Source organism: Sinohyriopsis cumingii, chromosome 15, assembly GCF_028554795.1.
Source record: "Sinohyriopsis cumingii isolate HCF-2022 chromosome 15, ASM2855479v2, whole genome shotgun sequence".
Taxonomy (NCBI): Eukaryota; Metazoa; Mollusca; class Bivalvia; order Unionida; family Unionidae; genus Sinohyriopsis; species Sinohyriopsis cumingii.
Genome location: NC_142975.1, coordinates 52,861,103 through 52,886,851, shown reverse-complemented (window position 1 = coordinate 52,886,851; position 25,749 = coordinate 52,861,103). Strand labels below are relative to the sequence as shown.

At 35.4% G+C, this 25,749-nt stretch overlaps 1 protein-coding gene and 1 long non-coding RNA gene across 7 annotated transcripts in view; one reads left to right on the top strand and one right to left on the bottom strand.

The window, feature by feature from the left end:
- LOC149781801 (uncharacterized) overlaps nt 1–25,749 on the bottom strand; it is a 440,127-nt gene that overhangs the window by 127,603 nt on the left and 286,775 nt on the right. For 4 of the 6 annotated variants that reach the window (XM_089935960.1, XM_089935961.1, XM_089935963.1 and 1 more), the window contains one exon: nt 1,331–1,432. The exons of the other annotated variants lie outside the window; for them this stretch is intronic. In XM_089935960.1, the coding sequence (XP_089792086.1) occupies nt 1,331–1,432 (102 nt within the window). The remainder of the gene's footprint in view (nt 1–1,330; nt 1,433–25,749) is intronic. 6 annotated transcript variants of the gene reach the window in all.
- LOC149781802 (uncharacterized) lies at nt 8,679–24,148 on the top strand. Its single transcript, XR_016414788.1, has 2 exons — nt 8,679–8,905; nt 22,942–24,148. It is a non-coding gene; the product is annotated as an uncharacterized LOC149781802 (long non-coding RNA).

The window sequence follows — 25,749 nt, the reverse complement described above, 5'->3', positions numbered from 1 at the left end:
ATAACAAGAGAAACATCACCAACACCAACACCAACACCCCCACAAAGGTGGATTAATAAACAGAGATAAATGTCACAATACATCATGCCAAACACAGAAATTGTTACTTCAAACAATACTGTAGCAGAGTTTAATCAAAACATGTACAGCTAGACCCAAGTTTAAAATTATTTCAACAACTTTTTAAAACTTTAAGAAGTCTTTTACATACAACAAGAATAAAGAAAGCTTAATTGCTGCTGAGTGGACCTTTCACACCCAAAATTGTGATATACACAAGGAGATATGTATATGTGTGATTTAGATTTTAATGTAACTTTAATAATTTTTCAGTCATATCGCTACAAGGTCTGCAGTGTTGCAGTTTATAGTGATGTTATTCTGGGGCATCATGCCGCAGACATGAAGTATCATGTCCCACCTAGTCACATTGTTCTGACATCTGGCTGACCAGTCCTAACACTAACCTCTTAATGCTGAGTGCCAAGCAAGGCAGCTGTTAGTACCCTTTTTATAAGTCTTTGGTATGACTAGACTGGGGTTCAAACATCTGAGGTGGACACTCTAATCACTTAGACCACAGGAGCTGTCCAAGAACGGGATATTATCAAATATATCATTAGTAAACAATTGTAACAGGGGGGTGGGGGGGGGGCAGGTATTGTTGGATAAATATGGTGCTATTCACCACAAGGTCTGGCCCATCATGGCTTTTAAACAAGTACCCTTATATCTTGACTCCTTTTTTTCCCTTACAGTATGCTGAAATTTGCCTTGAAATATTCCCTCAGTTAACTTCAACTCTGAAACTGAAAATTTAATAGGGATAATTGTTTCCTCTCATTTAAAATAAAAAGAAGGGATTTAACAAAGAAATAAATGTATGTCCAGCAAATATCAATGTGATTTTTGCACATCCAGTCAAGGTTTAGGTGTGAGTTTTTTTTTAAATACAGAAATTAGCATGAACCCAGTGATAAGACATCCTCGTTTAGACTACTCCCTCAGAACAGTCGAAGTGCACCCAACAGCAATACCAACTACTGAAGGTTGGAGAAGTCACCACACATAAACCCCTCTTCACCACACCCACCCCCAAAAAGAAGATGTTGCCAAGAATTCAACCCAGAGGCCTTTTGGCACCAAAGCAGGCACGCAAACCAATCCCAGTCTAACTTGTGTACTTTTACCAATAAACTGGTACACAATACAAAATAACGATAATGAAGGATGTGAATGGTTCAAATAAAGATATCACATTGGAACAGACAAGACAAATGAGACAGACTGAGGATGATTTGGCCAACAAGAAAAACAAACCAAAACCTACCTTGCGAGGAAGGTGAAGTTCCACAAAATAAGAAATTTCCTGTGAATAGTTGTTGTTCATATCGATGTGCTTTGGTTTCGTCTGTGTTTGTGTGGATAATGTCTATAGAAGAAAGAAAATCTGTTAGTTCCTTCTGTTCACAATCCCCATTTTAGAATAGCAACACAGACACTCCTGCAAATGTGGCAAAGTTTAAGAAAGCTAGGTTCATGGAACAGTAGCAAAGCTTCAATTCAAAAAAGGTCAAAACTCCATCAAATTTAATCCTCTTCAGATTAATAAACTTCATATAAAACTTGAGTTGCAATTGAATAAGCCCTTCAATGGTCAGTAAGTTGAAATTAACTTTGTGACAGATAGGATAGGAAAATATGGAGGAGATGTAATTATTTCTGGCAGATATCAAAATCGAAACAGATCAAACCAATGTTCCATATATTACAAAGGGAGATACCATTAAAAGCAGATCTAGGAGAAATGTTTAAGGAGAAACTAGAACTAAATTCCACAAACAACGCCACTGTTGCATAGCAGCCAAAGAATAAGAAAAAAGATATATGTGACTAGATTTGTGTCTGTAATACATATATGCCTCTGCACACGAAAAGGTCCAAGTCTAAAAAGATGTAGAAATATGTAGAATAGAGCAATAATTTCATACAATTATGTCATTTTTGTCTGAACCCAATTATATATATATATATATATATATATATATATATATATATATATATATATATATATATATATATATATACCTAAGTGGTATTTTGAAAATTTCAAAAATGGAAACAAAACCTGAAAAATTACTTAAAGTCCAGCTAGGTTATCGACATAAAAATAGAAACAGGCCAATACATTTTCATTCATCTACTTTCAGAGGTCTTTATTTCATTGTCTTAACAAACTTAATGTCCAAATAATAAGTCCAAAAATGTACAAAATTTGCGAAGGAATGAAAAACTTCTGTAATGATCTGAAATCTAATCAAGTCATCTATACATACACAAAATATACCTATCAAATTTTTATTTGTCTACCTCTGGTGATTTTTGTTAAATTCAAAATTTGTGCTGAAAAGCTTTGTGTCAAAACAAGGTTTAAAACTGATTTTTATTTTGACCAGAGATTCTAATTAGCTCATCTACATGTACAAATATTTTAGCCAAATTTCCTTTGTCTATATTGAGTAGTTTTAGTGCTATATTGGGATCAATAGATGTGTTCATGGGCATTACTATATACAATTTCCTATATACCCCTCCCCCACCCCAAAGTAGTGCAGACATAAAAAGCCCCAAAAGCAATAATATTAGACAATAAATCAAACCTCATGATCACCACAAGGGAACTGGAAAAGGAAAATATACAAAAAATCTGAAGGAACAAACCCAAAGAATAGAAGAGAAAGAAATGTCCAAAAAGCCCACAAAAGTCTAGAAAGTGGCATAATGTGCAGGTGTAAAGAACTGTACAAAAGATATAAAACTCTTGTATGTAACAGTTAAGTCTGAGATATAAAAAAAACCAGGATGTGCAATTACAATTTACCGGATTTTCAATAAGTGGGACTGAATACATAAATGTGATTTTATGCAAAGCTATAACAGCCGCAATATAGCTTTTAATGACATTTTTGCAGCTGCCAGCCTTATTGAGCAAGGCTTCACTCTGCATTAACTTAAGCTTATAATTTCTGAATTAAGATTTTCACAATGAAAAGGTGGAGTTAAAGTGCACTATACTAAACATGACTGAGAGTTTTTTTCTCTGTCAACCCCAATTTGATAACCCAGGGATTTCTCCAATAATATTAGCAGTGACATTTTATATTTTTTTGTAACCAAAGCCATTCTTAATAATACTTCAGCATCATTTGTATAAACCTGAAATATCTTTGTGTCATGACACTTTTTACAAAAAAGTTGGTCAGATTCCAAATAAAGAAAAAAAGGGGCTGTAAAAGTAAACATCAAAAAGTAAAAGTTAACACCTTGAGGCCAACATCAGTTTTGAAATGGAATCAAGAATATATGTTTATACATGAGAGTGACTGGAGGGAATACTTTTTCATTTCATTGGAAATAACTAAGGTGTCCTAAACTGTAAAAGTCCATACAGGCTCGTTATGTAAGGACTCCAAAACTTAGTCGTTATTTAATAGTTTTATTGGTGGATATGGAGTAAGTATATACATCTGCACAATTTTCAACTTTCAAAGAGAATTTTTTCTTGGTATAATAAATGAAAACAAAAGAGATACCATAATCAATCTCCTTTTGTGCAATTGAAATTATATATCCATTTAACAATGAAGCACCAAACATTGCCCACTTATAAAAAAAATGAAGTTCTAGTACATGTCAAAAAATAGTATGCATATATTAATGGCAAAAGTCTGATGGCAAATGGCAACTATACAAGCATCACTTTGAAAGACTTGTACTATATTTTCAAATCACACCTAAATTTTTTTGTTTAATTAGGCACAGATACATCCATATATGAAATTAAGTATGTGTGCAGAGATGGAGGTATGACCTCATTTATTTTGTTGTTGGGTAGAAAGGAAAACTGAAGTAGTATAATATACAAAGTAACAGTGTAATTTGTTGTTGTCGTGGGGTTTAATGACATTTTTCAGCACATGATAGGCTGTGCATGGCGGCCAGTATTAATGGTGGAGGAAGAACCCCGGAAAACCCCGGGAAGAACCACCGACCCACGAGAAGCTACTGGCAAGCTTTTTCACATACCCACACTGGCCGAATCCAAGACTTGAACCAACGCAGACAGAGGTGAGATGGCAGTGATCCATAACGGAGAGCGCTTTAGACCACTCTGCCACTCAGGGCCCCAACAGAGTAATTTAAAAGGTGTTAATGCAGTGAATTGTTAAATTTGTCTCCTAATTTATGCAATTTTCTTATTGGGAGATTGATGATGAGAGAAAAAAAAAATCATTGAAAGTTACTGTAGAAAACTTGTAATAAATGAATCTTGAATCTAGTAGTAACATTCATTTTCAGAGGTGTGTGTGTGCACATGTGATGGATTAGTGCCAGACATCCCTCTAAAATGTCACACTACAGACAACAAAGCAATATGACTGAATTTTTTTTAAAGCCATATTAAAATCCAAACCACCCACACCCATACATGTGGTATGTGGGTATAATTGTTGGCTTGTATATACAGAAAATGGTTACAATAAATACTTTCTTTTTTCTCTTTTGTTCTTTTTTGCTCTCTCTCTCTTTCTCTCTCTCAATCAACCGAATAGCCAATATTAAGTTCTGTATTGGGTTTAGAATTAGAATACAATACTAAGCACTAGTGTTAATCATTATTCCCTGTAAAGTAATGTGCACTTATACTGAAGATCATGAAATTGTTTAAATCCTTCTCAATGTGAGGTATATTTTCATACACGATCTCTTCACCCAAAAATGAAATATTTTTTACACATTATTTTTCATACTTTTGGAGAATTTTTTCCACACAGAAATTTATGTGACAAAAGATAAAGTGATTCAGATGAGAAAATCCATATACAAGTCAATTCGGCGTTATAAAATGAAGCTATGATTATCTGGTCAAAAAGTATCGTATTACAGGCCAGCAAATATGGTAGTGATAACAAGATTTTCAAGATGGCCAGTGAGGTGAGATTATTGTATAACAGGTTGGCACCATTTTCATTCAGGCTCTAAAAAAACATCTATATATTGATTTTGAACTTAACTAGAGATGCAGGAGATATTCTGCAGGGCCTTTAACAAAGGAACTAGGCTTTCAGGATCAAGTCTCATCTAAATGATGAAAGACAGTGCTTGAAATTTAATTCCTTGGACTTGTCAATACAAGCAGCCTACCATGTAAAGATATGAAGTTATTTGAACAGGGCATTAACTCTGTCCAAAATCTTGTAGACAAGACCAAACCCCCAAAATGAAACAACTATGTTGAAGAGACAAAGTTCTTACTTAAATTCAAGAACGCTGAAGGTTTTTGAGCTGTTATTACAGCAAGGAACACTAAAATCCCATGTTAAGATAAGGATTTTACTGAAGGTTTTTGAGCTGTTATTACAGCAAGGAACACTCCAAGTCTCCATGTTAAGATAAGGATTTTACTGAAGGTTTTTGAGCTGTTATTACAGCAAGGAACAATCCAAGTCTCCATGTTAAGATAAGGATTTTACTTGACAAAGGGCATAATTCTCCCCAAACTGGAGCAGACAAGACTAAATCCATAAAAGGCATATATGGTTTGTGGGTTTAACACCAATTTTCAGCACTTGATAGGCTATACATAGCAGTCAGTATATTTGATGGAGGAAGAACAAGGGAAAATCCCCAGGGAAAGCTAGTGACAAGCTATCTCACATCTTTAAAATGTTGTATTGTCATGTATTCATCTTTAAAATGTTGTATTATCATGTATTCACCTTTAAAATGTTGTGTTATCATGTATTCATCTTTAAAATGTTGTATTTTCATATATTCACCTAAAACATATTATCAGGTATTCACCTTTAAAACATATTATTATATATTCACCTTTAAAATGTATTATCATGTATTCACCCTTAAAATGTATTATCATGTATTCAGCTTTGAAACATTGTATTATCATGTATTCACCTTTAAAATGTTGTATTATGTTATCACCTTTAAAATGTTGTGTTATCATGTATTCACCTTTAAAATGTTGTGTTATCATGTATTCATCTTTAAAATGTTGTATTATGTTATCACCTTTAAAATGTTGTGTTATCATGTATTCATCTTTAAAATGTTGTATTATCATGTATTCACCTAAAACATTGTATTATCATGTATTCACCTTTAAAACATATTATCATGTATTCACCCTTAAAACGTATTATCATGTATCACCCTTAACACGTATTATCATGTATTCAGCTTTGAAACATTGTATTATCACATGTACACCTTTAAAATGTTGTATTATCATGTATTCACCTTAAAAACACTGTATTATCATGTATCATGTATACACCTAAATCATATTTTCTGTATTCACCTAAAATGTTGTATTATCATGTATTCACCAATAATGTTTTACACATGTTCACTACTGCTCCTGGTATGAATATGTTATCTAATCGTCCTCAAAGCCTTGTGCATATTTTATTGCTGCAGTAGATCAATTGTCTAGTTTCAATAGCATTTGTTGTCTAAATACACCTGAACTTGTGAAACTTGCATGTTATAAATATGTAAAAGGTCTCACAGAAGACTGGTCAGTTGACAAAATGAGTTTCGTCTTTTAACAAAGTCATTCTAATTATTGTACTTATTATTATTATTATTATTATTATTACTACTACTACTACTACTACTCATCCCAAAATGGAGTAGATGAGAAAAACTCAATAAAACAAACACAGGTCGTAATATTCCAACCAAAAATATTTAATGGTAACTCAGCAATGCAAGTTGCAAACAACATCCCACATGAAGAAAAAAAAATACCACCAAGGCCAACAACTCCATCCAAAATCTAGTTCATGAGGCGAAAACCCATGAAAGACAAAACCTAGTTTATAATACAGTGTTAAAACCAAATGCATTTTGACTGGTTCTTGCTGGTTACAAGCATCAGCTGAGGCAGAGATTTAAGACTAAAGGAAAAAGGGCAACAACTCCATCAAAGTAGGACCTGAAAAGATTAAATCAAGACAAGGTACTTGTATTAGGTAATGTATGTATAAAATGGTCTCCAATTAACATGTTAGAATTGCATAGCTTTAGTAATTATAAATGTAAATAGACAGATGGAAGGAAAAGCTGATTACAAGAATTGGTCCCAGCATACCAATATGTGTCCTAAAAACTTTAAGGTTCTTCAGATACTTTTGTAACTGGATGAAGCAAACACAACCAATTACTCACCTAATAACTGACTGTCTGTCAATGTAAAACTATGCAAGATATATGTTTTACAACAAAACAAATATATGAAAAATATGTCACTCCATTAATGACTGATTGCAGCTTCAACTGAATAGATTTCACTGCATTACTTTAAATCCATCAGACCATATATATATGTAGGTAAAATTTAGCAATCATAGAAGTGTAGCCAAATAAATTCATCATGATAGTCATTAATCCAAGTACATACATGCTATATCAAACAGATGGGTAATACAGACCACTAGTGAGGTCACTGAAGATCAGCTGATAAGATCTGACTTAATATGCATTGAAGGCCTGATCAGACATACACAAAAAATGCACTCCACTGCTTTGGTTCTGCACATGTCAGGTTAATGGGAACTAAGACAAAAAATTAAAAACTTACAATCCAAAGGAAAATAATGCATCTAAGGCATAATAGTAAGATGATGCAGAATAACATAGGTACCATTTTTCTCTCTTGATATAATTTGATGTCAGCCCTATATATATATATATATATATATAAAAAGTCTGTGCTGCGGATATTAGTTGTTGTTGTTGTTGTAGGGTTTAACGCCATTTTTCAGCACAAGATAGGCTATACATGGTGGCCAGTATTAATGGTGGAGGAAGAACCCGGGAAATCCCCGGAAAGAACCACCGACCCACGAGAAGCTACTAGCAAGCTTTCTCACATACCCACATTGGCCGAATCCGAGACTTGAACCTACGCAGACAGAGGTGAGATGGCAGTGATCCGTAACGGAGAGCACTTTAGACCACTCGGCCACTAGGGACCCCGCGGATATTAGTAAAACCCAGATACTTTTCCACTGTGGTAACAGATGGAGACTATTTGTTGTTTCCATAGTTAAACAAGAAGTACCATTTATACTTGATTATAAGTCAAGTCAAACTGCAAAAAACAAAGATCCTGACCTGCCATAGCATAGCATGCCTGCAGATCAGGGTCAATGTTGTTAGTTCTATTGATTATTCCTAACAAACTGCACAGATCCAAATCTACCAGTATATTATGCAATGGAAGATCTGGGTCTATGTGCAGTTTTGCAGTTGGACTCATCTTGTAAGCGGGTTACAGTAAACAGCCATTCATCTGTACATTGATCCATGGTCAACTGTCCATTATGAAACTTATCACTGAATAGAGGGTGTTAATAAAAGTTTGAATTTTGATGTGTGGTTGGTCCAGATGTAAAATAATGTATTACCTTTTTCCTTGGGGTCCATTTTTTGAGAACTGTGAAAAATGTCAGCAATTGTATTGTGAATAGTAAATTATATTCCCTCCATGTGCTTAAAGATAACAATTACTGTTGGAAGGTAAAACTAATTTTAATCATGTAGTACTTACCTGTTACAACTGCATAGCTGTTACTTTTCTAGGCAGAAAATACCCCAACCTTATGATGAGAATTTGTCCACCCCCGAATATTTTAGTACAAGAGATTACCATCCAACTAGCAGATACCCTGCCAATGTGCACTGTGCTTTATTCTTTTTAGGACACGGCATAAACTAGTGGGATATCAGTGTGGACTGTGCTTTATTCTTTTTAGGACACATCCTAAACTAGTGGGATATCAGTACAGGGTAGGAGGAAGAATTCTGGCCATAGCAACAGGTAAGTATTTCATCATTAAAATTAGTTTTACCTCCCAAAAAACTATATTTTAATATCATTAGTTATACAATATACAATACATGTCACTACTGTAGTTGTTATGACTCTAGGTCTTAAAATATGTAATGGAAAGAAGTGAAACCAACAGTTTAAGTAAAATCAATAAGTTATTTGTTTCTCTACAATACAAAATGAAAATCCAAAAGACAAAGTATTATGAATGGAATCTCAAATAATCCTAAATTTCCTTTCACATGTAAAACAATATGGAACAATCCAAATGAATTCAAATGGTCTTGGATCTCCAGATAATACACAATAATGCAATCCATAATGACTTTGAATGAGTTCACAAAAAATTAAAAGTTATGTATTATTGATGCAAAGTCAATGAGCACTTCTGTAATTCCAACGAATAATTTAAATAAATAATTCCTCTTGAATTTATATTACAAACTAATCTAAAACAGAGATGGATTATTTATCAAATCAATGTCCATGCTGATTTCCAACTGACCTACATCGAAACAGAAAATGGGAAGATTTGTAATGGAAATAACTAGTCTAACTGTAAACAAGATTGGCCTTTAACTCAAATGCTACATAAACAATCTATTTACAACTTACAGTCATGAACAAAGTTAGTTATGTTGTTGTTGTCACCAGCATAAAGTCTATCTGGATTATCACCAGCATAAAGTCTATCTGGATCATCACCAGCATAAAGTCTATCTGGATTATCACCAGCATAAAGTCTATCTGGATCTTCACCAGCATAAAGTCTATATGGATTATCACCAGCATAAAGTCTATCTGGATTATCACCAGCATAAAGTCATTCTGGATTATCACCAGCATAAAGTCTATCTGGATCTTCACCAGCATAAAGTCTATATGGATTATCACCAGCATAAAGTCTATCTGGATCATCACCAGCATAAAGTCTATATGGATTATCACCAGCATAAAGTCTACCTGGATTATCACCAGTATAAAGTCTATCTGGATCTTCACCAGCATAAAGTCTATATGGATTATCACCAGCATAAAGTCTATCTGGATCTTCACCAGCATAAAGTCTATCTGGATTATCACCAGCATAAAGTCTATATGGATTATCACCAGCATAAAGTCTATCTGGATTATCACCAGCATAAAGTCTATCTGGATTATCACCAGCATAAAGTCTATCTGGATCACCACCAGCATAAAGTCTATCTGGATTATCACCAGCATAAAGTCATTCTGGATTATCACCAGCATAAAGTCTATCTGGATTGTCACCAGTATAAAGTCTATCTGGATCTTCACCAGCATAAAGTCTATCTGGATCTTCACCAGCATAAAGTCTATATGGATTATCACCAGTATAAAGTCATTCTGGATTATCACCAGCATAAAGTCTATCTGGATCTTCACCAGCATAAAGTCTATCTGGATTATCACCAGCATAAAGTCTATCTGGATCTTCACCAGTATAAAGTCTATCTGCATTATCACCAGCATAAAGTCTATCTGGATCTTCACCAGCATAAAGTCTATCTGGATTATCACCAGCATAAAGTCATTCTGGATCTTCACCAGTATAAAGTCTATCTGGATTATCACCAGTATAAAGTCTATATGGATTATCACCAGTATAAAGTCTATTTGGATTATCACCAGCATAAAGTCTATCTGGATCTTCACCAGTATAAAGTCTATCTGCATTATCACCAATATAAAGTCTATCTGGATTATCACCAGCATAAAGTCTATCTGGATCTTCACCAGTATAAAGTCTATCTGGATTATCACCAGCATAAAGTCTATCTGGATCATCACCAGTATAAAGTCTATCAGGATTATCACCAGCATAAAGTCTATCTGGATCTTCACCAGCATAAAGTCTATCTAGATCATCAACAGCATAAAGAGTGGTCTCAATACGAAAATGATGGGTCCGTTAAGCAAAAAAAAAAAAAGGAACAGTTACTCCAAAAAAAGAAGAAAGGAACTCCAACTTTTACCCTTCTGCTCATGTACAAGCAAAATAACCAATGGAAAACGATGTTTCTAACACAACTAGGCATTAGACTAATGGAAAATCTGTTGGGTTGATGTATTAGGATGTGTTCAGAAATAGCTTTCAAAATGTGTTTCCTACTCGAATTTCCAGCAAAAATGACAAAAACCTCCAGGGGTTAATGAGTTAACAGAATTATAACATTATCTTTAATATTTTATCTTGTTGTTCTTCATGTTTACATGTATTTGAAGGGTAAGTTTAGCTCAAGGTTTTGTGCAATCATATTTTTATACCATTTGTGCCAAGGTGCCATTTAAAGCCAATACCTAAATACATACATACTGCCAGTGAGTGTTGGTTTTGCCCATGGTCACAAAACATTATCCTTTTGCATGGATAAGAATCATGGTTTGGCTTGGTTTGGTTTGGAACTTTACAGCACAGCAATGCAAGTAGTTATTTAGTGCCATGGCAAATGAGTCAAGTGCTTTGCACAAGAAAACAATATGGTAGCTGACCCAGGCTGGTCTAAGAGTAGGATTCGAACCCACATGCTTTGCTCATGGTCATGAAACATGGTTCATACCAATCGTGTTTGTCCATGCTTTGCTCATGGTCATGAAACATGGTTCATACCAATTGTGTTTGTCCATGCTTTGCTCATGGTCATGAAACATTGTTCATACCAATCATGTTTGTCCATGCTTTGCTCATGGTCATGAAACATGGTTCATACCAATCATGTTTGTCCATGCTTTGCTTGTGGTCACGAAACATGGTTGGGGCCCCGAGTGGCCGAGTGGTCTAAAGCACTCTCCGTTACGGATCACTGCCATCTCACCTCTGTCTGCGTGGGTTCAAGTCTAGGATTCAGCCAATGTGGGTATGTGAGAAAGCTTGCCAGTAGCTTCTCGTGGGTTGGTGGTTCTTCCCGGGGTTTTTCCGGGTTCTTCCTCCACCATTAATACTGGCCGCCATGCATAGCCTATCATGTTCTGAAATATGGCATTAAACCCCACAACAACAACAACAACAACAACAACGAAACATGGTTCATACCAATCGTGTTTGTCCATGCTTTGCTTGTGGTCATGAAACATGGTTTAAGATTGGTCTTATTTACTTTTTGAAAAGATGTGAATCATGGAAAGTTATAGTGTACCATAAACTTGCACCATGGACAACACCAAAACTTGCACCATGGACAACACCAAAACTTGCACTATGGACAACAGGGATCGCATTAAGCGGTAAAGCAACATCTTGGATGCTAAGACTATTCCTTTCAGATGAATTATTTGACCATCTACTACTACAAAAAATCAATAATGCCAAGTTTCTAGTTTAAATGGATGTGCCTTTTCATGTACTTGAGCCACCTATTATTAAGGTAGGAAGGTTCAATGAAATGGTAAGTTTTCAGTTTGAATATATATACTGTGTGTGTGTGTGATTTTGATTTTTAACGTAGCTTTAACAATTTTTCAGTCATATTGCTACGATGTCTGCAGTGTGGCAGTTTATAGTGATGTCTAGCACTGGGGCATCATGCCGCAGACATGTAGCGTGATGTCCCACCCAGTCACATTATCCTGACACCGGGCCGACCAGTCCTAACACTAACCTCTTAATACTGAGCGCCAAGCGAGGCAGCTGTTAGTACCATTTTTGTAAGTCTTTGGTATGACTCGGCCGGGGATCGAACCCACGACCTCCCGCATCCGAGGCGGACGCTCTAACCACTAGGCCACCGGGAATATATATACTATTCATGTGCATCAGCTATGTGACAAGTTCTAGATATAAATTTTAATGTGGACACTAAATGAGTGTGACCTTTGCCTGGGGTCTGACCAGTTCACACCTAAATGCTTCATCAGCTTGTGAACAGAAACCCAGCCAGATCTTTAAAAGCTGGCATTGGTAAATGTTGTTGTTGTTGTTGTAGGGTATAACGCCATTTTTCAGCACACGATAGGCTATACATGGTGGCCAGTATAAATGGTGGAGGAAGAACCCAGGAAAACCCCGAAAAGAACCACTGACCCTTGAGAAGCTACTGGCAAGCTTTCTCACACACCCACATTGGCCGAATCCGAGACTCGAACCTATGAAGACAGAGGTGAGATGGCAGTGATCCGTAACGGAGAGCACTTTAGACCACTCGGCCACTCGGGGCCCCTGCACTGGTAATATAGAATGCAACTGTAATCTCCTTGATGACCAGTCATCTGTAGTCCATTCAATTGTATTTGAAAATAACACAGTACATTTCAAGTAAAATGCAGGAGAATAATGCCACCAAAATACAAAACCACCATCTGTACTTGCTTATAAGTCAAGTCCAACTACAAACTGCCCAGACCCAGATCTGCTGTCACATAATATGTCAATAGATCTGGGTCTGTGCAGTTTGTAAGGAGTAATAAGTAATAGAAACAGCATAGACCATGATCAACAGGTGCATTATAAGTGAGTACATAAAGTAGCTTGCTTTGGAAAGGGTTAGCAAACTGAAATAGTGATGGTAGTTCAGTTCAAGAGACTGATAAATGTTCAAGCAGAACCAGAACCAATCTGCTGTCAGAAGTTGAATGTAAAATGACTCATGTCCCACCAAACCAATCTGCTGTCAGAAGTTGAATGTAAAATGACTCATGTCCCACCAAACCAATCTGCTGTCAGAAATTGAATGTAACATGACTCATGTCCCACCAAACCAATCTGCTGTCAGAAGTTGAATGTAACATGACTCATGTCCCACCAAACCAATCTGCTGTCAGAAGTTGAATGTAAAATGACTCATGTCCCACCAAACCAATCTGCTGTCAGAAGTTGAATGTAAAATGACTCATGTCCCACCAAACCAATCTGCTGTCAGAAGTTGAATGTAAAATGACTCATGTCCCACCAAACCAATCTGCTGTCAGAAGTTGAATGTAAAATGACTCATGTCCCACCAAACCAATCTGCTGTCAGAAGTTGAATGTAAAATGACTCATGTCCCACCAAACCAATCTGCTGTCAGAAGTTGAATGTAACATGACTCATGTCCCACCAAACCAATCTGCTGTCAGAAGTTGAATGTAACATGACTCATGTCCCACCAAACCAATCCCCTTCATATCAGATCTGCAAGTTACACTGGATCAAGAAAAGCTTGAAATGGACCCATTCATTTTCCCTGATACAAAGTTTAATGGATCCAAAGCTGTATAGCTCCTAATATGCCTCCTCCAATGACTGAACCTGTCTAATCCAACTCATCCAATGACTGAACCTGTCTAATCCAACTCCTCCAATGACTGAACCTGTCTAATCCAACTCCTCCAATGACTGAACCTGTCTAATCTAACTCCTACTATGACTGAACCTAACTCTTACTGTGCCTGAACCTGTCTAATCCAACTCCTACTAATCCTGAACCTGTCTAATCCAACTCCTACTAATCCTGAACCTGTCTAATACAACTCCTACTAATCCTGAACCTCTCTAATCCAACTCCTACTACAACTGAAGCTAACTCCTACTATACTTGAACCTGTCTAATCCCACTCCTACTACACTTGTGTATGTCTTATTCATTGACTCCCAAGTACTGTATATGGTGAAAATATTAGCATTAAATGTTTTGAGGATTTAGGATGATATTCATTAAAGGTGTATTCAACTTAAAGTCATGTGCTGTAAAGTCATCATAATGTACAGATGCAGGCAAATATCTAATGGTTAGACACCTCTTTGACCACAGTTGCATATTTAGCTTCCATGCATATCTTGTTTTAAAATGAAATGCTGTGGGGTTTTTTGTCTCAAATTTTTGTTTAGCACTTCCAATGGCAGCAGTTGGTGCTATTTGCTATTTCATAATCTCTTTGTGTCAGAATCAATAACTACCACTAAATATATTTTCCTTTCCATCTGCAATTTGCTTCAATTTTGTGCTGCCAGTGTGCTAAAGCATACGTCTCTTTATAATTAAAGGAAACTAAAATAATGCGATTCCAAATGATCCATAGTTAGTTTTAGTCCTCAAAACATTACTTAAAAATCATATCTGAGCTCTAAGAAATGTTCAGGAATGCACTTGGTGTGTCCCTGGGCAAGGCACTAATAACTTTACATGTCTAACTGGCATAATATAACATTTATGTCTTGATATACTGTAATGCAGCAGAAATCTATAAATATTACACCTATGTCCACATTTTAAAAAATCACTCTCAATACTCTGGCATATCAGTTTTGGTGAATATAATGTCCTTGAATAATTCACTAAAATGCTGTACTTGTGAAATTTGAATGATTTAAGTAGCACATAATACCTTTCAATTAGAGTCAGGGAGACATTGTTTTCTAATTTATACTTATCTCCACACATAATCACATATCATAATCACATACCAAGTAAATGTCAAGGATTTCAATTACAGAGTCCATGTTTCATTTTAAAAGGACACTGAACGCTTTCAGTCAATGTAGGGTTTAAAGGCATGTCAACACATATGGTGCCACTAAAAGTGGTTTAAAAAGATAATTATCATAGTAATGCCCCCACCCCCAACTCTTGGAAGATAAAGCCTTCCAAGTAAATGATACTTTTAAAAGTAAAAAAGGTGAAGATATCATTAAAATCTGAAATAAAGACTTCTCGTCTTCCCAAAAATGCCACCTGGCTATCCTACTAGGTCTAAATTTGAACAGCCACAATGACTAAGTGGTTAGTGCACTATGCTCAATACGACAAGGGTGCAGATTCAAATCCTGCCATAGCAGGATGGCACAGCAATTTGGTTGAATTGCATCAGTATATTAGAACACCCAAAACACAACACACCTCCATGCTACTTAAATTTTTGTCAACTTTACAGCTGTATTACCACAGATTCCAAAATAATTACATCAACTCCTAACAAAACTCTTGTTTGTGCTCTCCAATCTTCAATAATTGAGTACATAAGGCAACATCTCCCAACTGCAATTCACAGTGTCAATCTGACTCATTTGCCTAGACAGCCTAACCCAGGCAACATTACCACTTTCATTTCAAGAAGATTCACATTTCCTGATTTTTAAAAACCAATTAACACATTACATGGAACCCACCTGTAGCCATTGTTCCTATAGATGACCCAGATCTAGTAACCCATCAATGCAGAAGGCTTGCCAATCATGGTGGTCATGATCAATATAATAATCCAGCAATTCAGGTTATAAAATACTGCAGTTCAGTACAACTGCATACATGATGTGTGCTAAGTCAAGGTGCATTCGCTGTTTTTACATGCAGAAAAAAAATCAATATACCAGTCTGGGGATCTAAAGCCAAGAGGTGAGAAACACATTCCAAACTGTCTGCAAAAAATCAACAACACATGCACTTTCCCTGCATCTATACATGCTATCAACCCAACAACAAGGGCTATTTCTGGGTCAATAATTACTGTCACTTTGAAGGACTTGGATTATAACACAGATGAGAAAATATGTATGGTTAATATTAAAAATACAAGCAACGGTCTATAAGAAATTATCTTGATATTTCACTACAGCAGTCCCTCATTATTAAGTCACTTAGTATACTGCTATCTGTCCTATAATGGTCATGATTTCAATAAGTATCCAATTTTGTTTAATCATTTCTACTTAAAATTATTTATTTATTTTAGTTCTCTGATTATAAGAACCAATCATGATGGGATTTTATATCTTAATATATTTTTATTGGTTTTTTTAATGCAGCACTATTGGAACATCACTCACTGTAAGGTTCTCTCACCTCAAACAGTTTACATTTATATTCCCCATTATAAAGAGGAAGTACTATACCAGGTATATGATTATAGGTAGAGTCCAACTGCAAATGTACAGATCCAGATCTGTTGTCACATCACGTAACAGCAGATCTGTTTAACTGCAGTTCATTAGGAGTAACCAGAAGGAACAAAATAACACGACCCAGCTCTGCCAGTGCATTATGTTGTGACAAATCAGGGTCTTTGTTGTTTGCAGTTGGACTGGACTTATAATCGAGTATATACGGTACCTGTATTTTGTCTGGGAATATAATTGGATCTCAGACTGATTCAACAAAGGGGCCCATATCTGGACGTGCATTTGAGTCTTGTTTTGACTAATGTGAGTATGTGAGAAAGCTTGCCGAAGTAGCTTCCTGTGGGTTGGTAGTTTTTCAATAGGGTCTTTTGAGGCTCTTCAAATGTGCTGGACATTATGTATGACCTATCATGTACTAAAAAAAGAACCCCCAAAATTACAGATTGATTCCAAAATGTCATTCATGATTTGATCACTCAAATGTTACAAATCTCCGCTTGTAAAAATTACTTCTAAATGCATCCCTGTTATAAGGTAAGTTTATTAGCATAAAATGTTCAGGTGGGTGGAATAGAACAAATATATACTTTGAATGAGAGATTAGTCTTTCATTATGTAACTGATAATGCTAAGTTAAACACATACACTCGACTGACAACCCACTCACACACCCACACCCAAAAACTGAGGTTGAAATAGTCGCTCTTCTGCAAAAGAGGGGCAATTAAAGAAAGCAATAAAACCTGCATGTATATATGCAGAAAATTTTGTACAGTACAAGAAATGATAGCTGATACTGACTGGAAACAGATTCAAAATGGAGAGCTAATGACTGGTCTGAACACTTACAAACACAAGTACTGTGAATTACATGGTATATGCCTTCTATATGATAAACACTATTATCATATTTCTTTTATGTAAAATCCTCTATAATTGGTCAGATAATCAGGTACAAAAAATCTCCGTTTAACTCCTGTAATATGTCACTGTCAAAAAGTGATGTTGCCTAGCAAAATTAAATGGTATGACCCACCTTATCAGTGTGTCTTCCTTATCACAAATGCAAGCCATTTGGTTTAGGTAAAAGGAACATCAATCAAGTTATTTTGCAGCATGTTTTTCTGCTTTTGATCTAGTTGGCCTTGACCTTTGACATATTCACACCAAAATGTATAGGTACCTTAAGTGTCTCAAATTTATGCCCTCCAAAAATGCAGGTCACATGTTATGACACAGCACTTCAGTTATTTGTGGAAACAGTTGTCCTTCTTGTAATCACTTTGACCGTGACCTTTTGCTCTTTTGCCCCAAAATCAATAAGTATCTTGCTTGTCTTAAATATAAGGTATCTAAAATGTTTACCTTCAACATATGGCATAGAACTTAAGAGCTTTCGCAGAAAATGGCATTGTTTTTTGTTAGTCTAACATTGTTTCTTGGCCTCTTGACCATCACCCAACCCCCACAAAAAAATCAAAACCAAAACTTATTCACAAATTCAAGATTCTTCATGGTTGCAGAAACCACAATCCACAGGTTTCTTTATTCCCTTAAGTACAAGCCTTACGCAAAATTTGTTTGAGGAACTTAGTCTAGAACAAAAGTTCAGTAAAATCCATCTTTCTTTGAGCCTTAGTGCTCTTGACCTCGGACCTTTTCACCCCAAACTTTGAGCCTTAGTGATCTTGACCTCTGGCCTTTTGACCCCAAACTTTGAGCCTTAGTGATCTTGACCTCTGGCCTTTTGACCCCAAACTGAATAGGTCTCTTCCATACCTGTTACTGTGTAGTACACAATGGCAAATCAGGATTTAAGGACTGCTTGTGAAATTTTGGAGTAATTCACTTTTTGAAATAATGAAATTTTACATATGTAAATTCCAAGCAATTCAAAATCAAGTTAAAATGTATAGGATGGTGTGCATTATCTTAAAAAAATCCATGCTGAAATTGTATGAGCAATTGCACAAAAACTGGGAAAAAGTATCGTCACTAATTTCCCATAAAAGAAGAACAAGTGTAAGGCACTGATGCCATACTTAGAAAAATGAATTTCCATCTCTGCTACTTAATTACAAAAAACTGGAACCCTATCTGAAATTCTCAAGTGATAATGTTTTCACCATGGCCACAAGGGCAAGAAGATTTTATTTAAGATCAGCATGCTTTTCATTTTAGACCTACTAGATAATAAGTCCTACTAGATCTACTAGATAATAAGTCCTACTAGACCTACTGGATAAGAAGTCCTACTAGATCTACTAGATAAGAAGTCCTACTAGACCTACTAGATTAGAAGTCCTACTAGACCTACCAGATAAGAAGTCCTACTAGACCTACTGGATAAGAAGTCCTACTAGACCTACTAGATAAGTCCTACTAGATCTACTAGATAAGAAGTCCTACTAGAGCTACTAGATAAGAAGTCTTTTTAATGTATAATCCATTTCAATATTGACCATCCATTCAGAAATAATCATAAAAAGATTTTCAAGAAAACTGTCATGGTGGCCATAATATAGTACTGGCACACAACCCCATTTGTTCATACCCCACTAATGATTTTAAAATGAAAAGCATCAAGGATATTAAATATGCACAAAAGTTAGTCATTTCATTCATAAATGTATATGTTCTAACTTAACTGTCACCAGGGGTCCCTAAAACTGGCAACTTGTTGACGTTCAATCCAAACAGAAGCTCTCAATGTAGGCAAGCAGATAGCTCACTGTCCTTTTCTGTTTTCTAAAACAGTCCATTTAAGTCAAAACTGTGTCTGCATCCAGTATTCGCAATGTCTAGTTTTAATATACCTAAAAAATTTTAACAAATAAAAAAGGAGGAGCTCTTGTATACATATGTTCAAAGAGATTTAATTCCAAAATGTACAGACTTACTGAGATTATCAAAGACAATGTACTAAAGCAAAACTGTTGCTTGAATACATAAACTCGCCCATGCAAATACAGCAACTGTATTACTATAGAAACTCCAAGATGATTTGAAATGCCAACAAGTTAACAGTGTTTCTGATCCCCTGGTGACAATCAGGTTAGAAATGATAAATTTATTAATAAAATAACTAAGTTTTGTGCATTTGATATATCCTTGATAGTTTCTGTAGAGTACTTTTAATTTATCACCATTTGCTGGACTGTGGAGTACTTTTAATTTGCCAATATTTGCTGGATTGCAGTGTAATGTTTGTCACTTTTTGCTAGACTGTAGAGTACTTTTAATTTATCACTATTTGCTGGACTGTGGAGTACTTTTAATTTGTCACCAATTGTTAGACTAGAGTATTTGAAATGTCACTTTTTGGTAGACAGGAGTACTTGAAATTTGTCGCTATTTGATAGACTGCAGAAAACAGCACTAATCTGCTGATGCAGCTTTTGCTGCAATCGATTGTTCACTGGATGGTTGGAGGGTTTGAAGCTGTGTAAGTTATATTTTTGTGTTAATCTTTTTATTCATTAGAGATTGTATGGTATTGTTCTCTGATGATCTACTAAAAATATTATATCCATGAAAATGATCATTACTGTGCAATGGCCAAACTAGGTATCATGCCAAAACTTGTCATTCATGATGGTAGGCAAAAGAATATGTTTTGACATTTTGCCTTTTGAAAGGAAATCATTTACTGCTGCTCTAACTTGTCATTCTAACTATGTTTTACTTTTCATGATTACATCCACAGGGCTTTATTTACAGTGCTTATTTATCCCTTTCGCTGCATATATGACTATGTTTTACTTTTCATGATTACATCCATAGGGCTTTATTTACAGTGCTTATTGATCCCTTTCATTGCATATATGACTATGTTTTACTTTTCATGATTACATCCACAGGGCTTTATTTACAGTGCTTATGTATCCCTTTCACTGCATATATGACTATGTTTTACTTTTCATGATTACATCCACAGGGCTTTATTTACAGTATAATTTATCCCTTTCACTGCATATATGACTATGTTTTACTTTTCATGATTACATCCATAGGGCTTTATTTACAATGCTTATTTACCCCTTTCATTTCATTTATGACTATGTTTTACTTTTCATGATTACATCCACAGGGCTTTATTTACAGTGCTTATTTATCCCTTTCATTTCATTTATGACTATGTTTTACTTTTCATGATTACATCCACAGGGCTTTATTTACAGTGCTTATTTATCCCTTTCATTGCATATATGACTGTTTTACTTTTCATGATTACATCCATAGGGCTTTATTTACAGTATAATTTATCCCTTTCACTGCATATATGATTGTTTTACTTTTCATGATTACATCCATAGGGCTTTATTTACAGTGCTTATTTATGCCTTTCATTGCATGTATGACTATGTTTTACTTTTCATGATTACATCCACAGGGGGGGCCCCGAGTGGCCGAGTGGTCTAAAGCGCTCTTCGTTACGGATCACTGCCATCTCACCTCTGTCTGCGGCGGTTCGAGTCTAAGATTCAGCCAATGTGGGCATGTGAGAAAGCTTGCCAGTAGCTTCTCGTGGGTCGGTGGTTCTTTCCGGGGTTTTTCGGGTTCTTCCTCCACCATTAATACTGGCCGCCATGTATAGCCTATCGTGCTGAAAAATGGCGTTAAACCCCACAACAACAACAACAACAACAACATCCACAGGGCTTTATTTACAGTGCTTATGTATCCCTTTCATTTCATTTATGACTATGTTTTACTTTTCATGATTACATCCACAGGGCTTTATTTACAGTGCTTATTTATCCCTTTCATTGCATATATGACTATGTTTTACTTTTCATGATTACATCCACAGGGCTTTATTTACAGTGCTTATTTATCCCTTTCACTGCATATATGACTATGTTTTACTTTTCATGATTACATCCACAGGGCTTTATTTACAGTGCTTATTTATCCCTTTCATTGCATATATGACTATGTTTTACTTTTCATGATTACATCCACAGGGCTTTATTTACAGTGCTTATTTATCCCTTTCATTGCATATATGACTATGTTTTACTTTTCATGATTACATCCACAGGGCTTTATTTACAGTGCTTATGTATCCCTTTCATTGCATATATGACTATGTTTTACTTTTCATGATTACATCCATAGGGCTTTATTTACAGTATAATTTATCCCTTTCACTGCATATATGATTGTTTTACTTTTCATGATTACATCCATAGGGCTTTATTTACAGTGCTTATTTATCCCTTTCATTGCATGTATGACTATGTTTTACTTTTCATGATTACATCCACAGGGCTTTATTTACAGTGCTTATGTATCCCTTTCATTTCATTTATGACTGTTTTACTTTTCATGATTACATCCATAGGGCTTTATTTACAGTGCTTATTTATCCCTTTCACTGCATATATGACTATGTTTTACTTTTCATGATTACATCCATAGGGCTTTATTTACAGTGCTTATTTATCCCTTTCATTGCATATATGACTATGTTTTACTTTTCATGATTACATCCACAGGGCTTTATTTACAGTGCTTATTTATCCCTTTCACTGCATATATGACTATGTTTTACTTTTCATGATTACATCCATAGGGCTTTATTTACAGTGCTTATTTATCCCTTTCATTGCATATATGACTATGTTTTACTTTTTATGATTACATCCACAGGGCTTTATTTACAGTGCTTATTTATCCCTTTCATTGCATATATGACTATGTTTTACTTTTCATGATTACATCCACAGGGCTTTATTTACAGTGCTTATTTATCCCTTTTATTGCATATATCACTATGTTTTACTTTTCATGATTACATCCATAGGGCTTTATTTACAGTGTTTATTTATCCCTTTCATTGCATATATGACTATGTTTTACTTTTCATGATTACATCCACAAGGCTTTATTTACAGTGCTTATTAATCCCTTTCATTTCATATATGACATAGATCATGATGTCAAAAAATCTCTCTCTCTATTCTTTTAAAAAAAAAAACATTTATTGGAGATCCTGTTTTTATAACCCAGATGTGTGTGGTGGGGACCAGTGGAGGGTTTGAGAGTCAAATATAATATCTTTTGTGACACACCATGACATGTCAGATACAATTCTTTGCACAGTTGCTCATAGTGAATTTATTTCACTTTTAGTTCTTGATTTATGACTTGTACATCGTTAGAACTTATATATTCTTTACTTTTTCAGATGACCTTGACATCCTTTTGGAAGCATCTTTCAGAGAAGCCCCATTACAAATGACACATCACTTTTAAGGCCACCATCACCAGCCTTGTGAAGAAGAAGCAGTATACAGTACTCCCACATTATAACACAATTCACAAGAGTTTACCCCACATACTGCAGTAAAACTGCCTTACAATGAAACCCATCATACAGTACTCCCTCATTATAACACTGTTCATGGGCACCATAGTTTACCCATATAGTAAAACTGCCTTATAATGAAACACATAAGTACTCACATTATATAATGCTGTCCAAAAAAGCCATTGAGTATACAATCTTATACCGATACCACCTTTAAATGAAATACATATAATTTTACTACCACTTAATATAGTATCAAAGGCCATATCAATGTTTAACAAGAATGGTGATATAATGAGGGGCCTTACAGTGAGGGAGCACTGTATTCTGTTGACAGGTTACATGTGATACACAATAACTATGGCATCATTGACTTATGTATATAAAAAACAATCCTTCCAAAATTATTCAATTTTTGATTTGATTGATGGGGACATAAAGGGGACAAATTTTCAGTGATGTGTATTACATATTGCTCTAGTTGCACAAAACTGTCAGTGAATTTAGTCATGTTAAACACAAGACATCAAAACTGTCAGTGAATTTAGTCATGTTAAACACAAGACATCAAAACTGTCAGTGAATTTAGTCATGTTAAACACAAGACATCAAAACTGTCAGTGAATTTAGTCATGTTAAACACAAGACATCAAAACTGTCAGTGAATTTAGTCATGTTAAACACAAGACATCAAAACTGTCAATGAATTTAGTCATGTTAAACACAAGACATCAAAACTGTCAATGAATTTAGTCATGTTAAACACAAGACATCAAAACTGTCAGTGCATTTAGTCATGTTAAACACAAGACATCAAAACTGTCAGTGAATTTAGTAATGTTAAACACAAGACATCAAAAATGTCAGTGAATTTAGTAATGTTAAACACAAGACATCAAAACTGTCAGTGAATTTAGTAACATTAAACACAAGACATCAAAAAGAAAGATTGATTATAAAAAGGATGGGGAAAGCATTTAGATCTGATTAATAAAGAATATTTTGAAACCATTCTTGTACATTTTTCATGATGCTAAGGATTTCATTGGACATGTGATGGTAGCATTAAACTTTAATACAGTCATGTTCCCCAGCTTAATGTCTTTTGTGTCAGACCATACTGCCCAGAACCTCCAAGATTCTGTATGTTCCCCAGAACCTCACTATAATGCATCCACCAAAGAAGCTCCACTTGGAAGTCATTTGGCTATCAGGAAGGCTATGGAAAACATAAACTTGCCTCATTTTATAATATTTTATGTTCCACTTGGAGATAGTCAACAATTACAATATCAAACAGTGATTGCTATGCCTTTATGAGCAAAATCAGATCTATCCATTTTGCTAATTGGTACATTTTGTTTCGGAATTCTTAGTTATGATCTTTCATAATGAATAAGGATACAGTGCTATCAATACAGTCAGATCTGCTATTAGCTCATTTCAAGTGTTTCAGATGGCTCAAATTATTTGCAACACACATATTGCTTGGATGTTTTATGAGATTGAGTGTTTAACAAGAAACCTAATTTACCCAAGAAGGTAGTCTGGCGTATCTTTCTGGCCAAATCTTTCATTTCTTAGATCCTAGAAATTTAGATACAAAGAAGAACAGAGTTATCTTTGTAACATGCAATCTTAAGCAATCCTGTGCAGGAAATCATTTGGGTGAAATCTGAAAAGCAACTTATGCACCGGACAGACAACTTTAAACATTCACTCACTGTGATATTTAGATAGGGCAAACAGTATTAGGAATAATAAAACCATACATTTTTAGTTTCCAGGCCCCTTTTGGGGCAGTGTTTTTGTTGTTATATGGTTAAATGCCATTTTTCAGCACAAGATAGGCTATACATGGCAGCCAGTATTAGTGGTGGAGAAAGAACCTGGGAAAACCCAGAAAGAACCACTGACCCATGAGAAGCTACTGGCAAGCTTTCTCACATATCCACATTGGCCAAATCTGAGTCTTGAACCCACACAGATAGAGGTGAGACAGCAATGATCCATAAGAGTGAGTGCTTTAGACCACTCTGCCACTCGGGGCCCCTTTTGGGAAGTGAAAGGGATACTATTTCAAGATGGCTAAAATCCACTTTGCATGCTGCTGCCATCAATATTGATATTGACTTTACACTGTACAAGAATGGCATTCAATAGCGCTACTTTTTCTAGGACAGTACCTGTGGCTAACATCAAAAAATGGCTGGTTGCTGCAAGGCTATCAGAAACCTATCACATCTGACTTGACATTCAACAAAAAATGTTTGACTCAACTTCAACCCACTAATATGTAAATCAATTACATGCATTTATCATGTTCATTTGAATTTGCATAATAAATTCTCATGGTTATTGATGTACAGCAATTCGCCTTTTCACCCTAATATGCTTCTGTCACAGGATATACTCTAAACATCCCATGAGGTCCCTTAGGGTAGAAAAGGTTCAGTGAAACTGGAAAATTAAATGATACATAACAGGTTGCAGTTTGATCATAATTTCACTGAACCTGTAGTACCCTTAGGGATCACACACTCACCCACCCTGCTTAACTCAACTTGTATCCTGTAACATCACTGAAGACTGACCAGTCAGATGACCTATGTGTCACCTCGTTTGATCCTGATAGCACTACAGGTTCAGTTTGGTAAATATTATTTAATTTTCCAATTATATGCC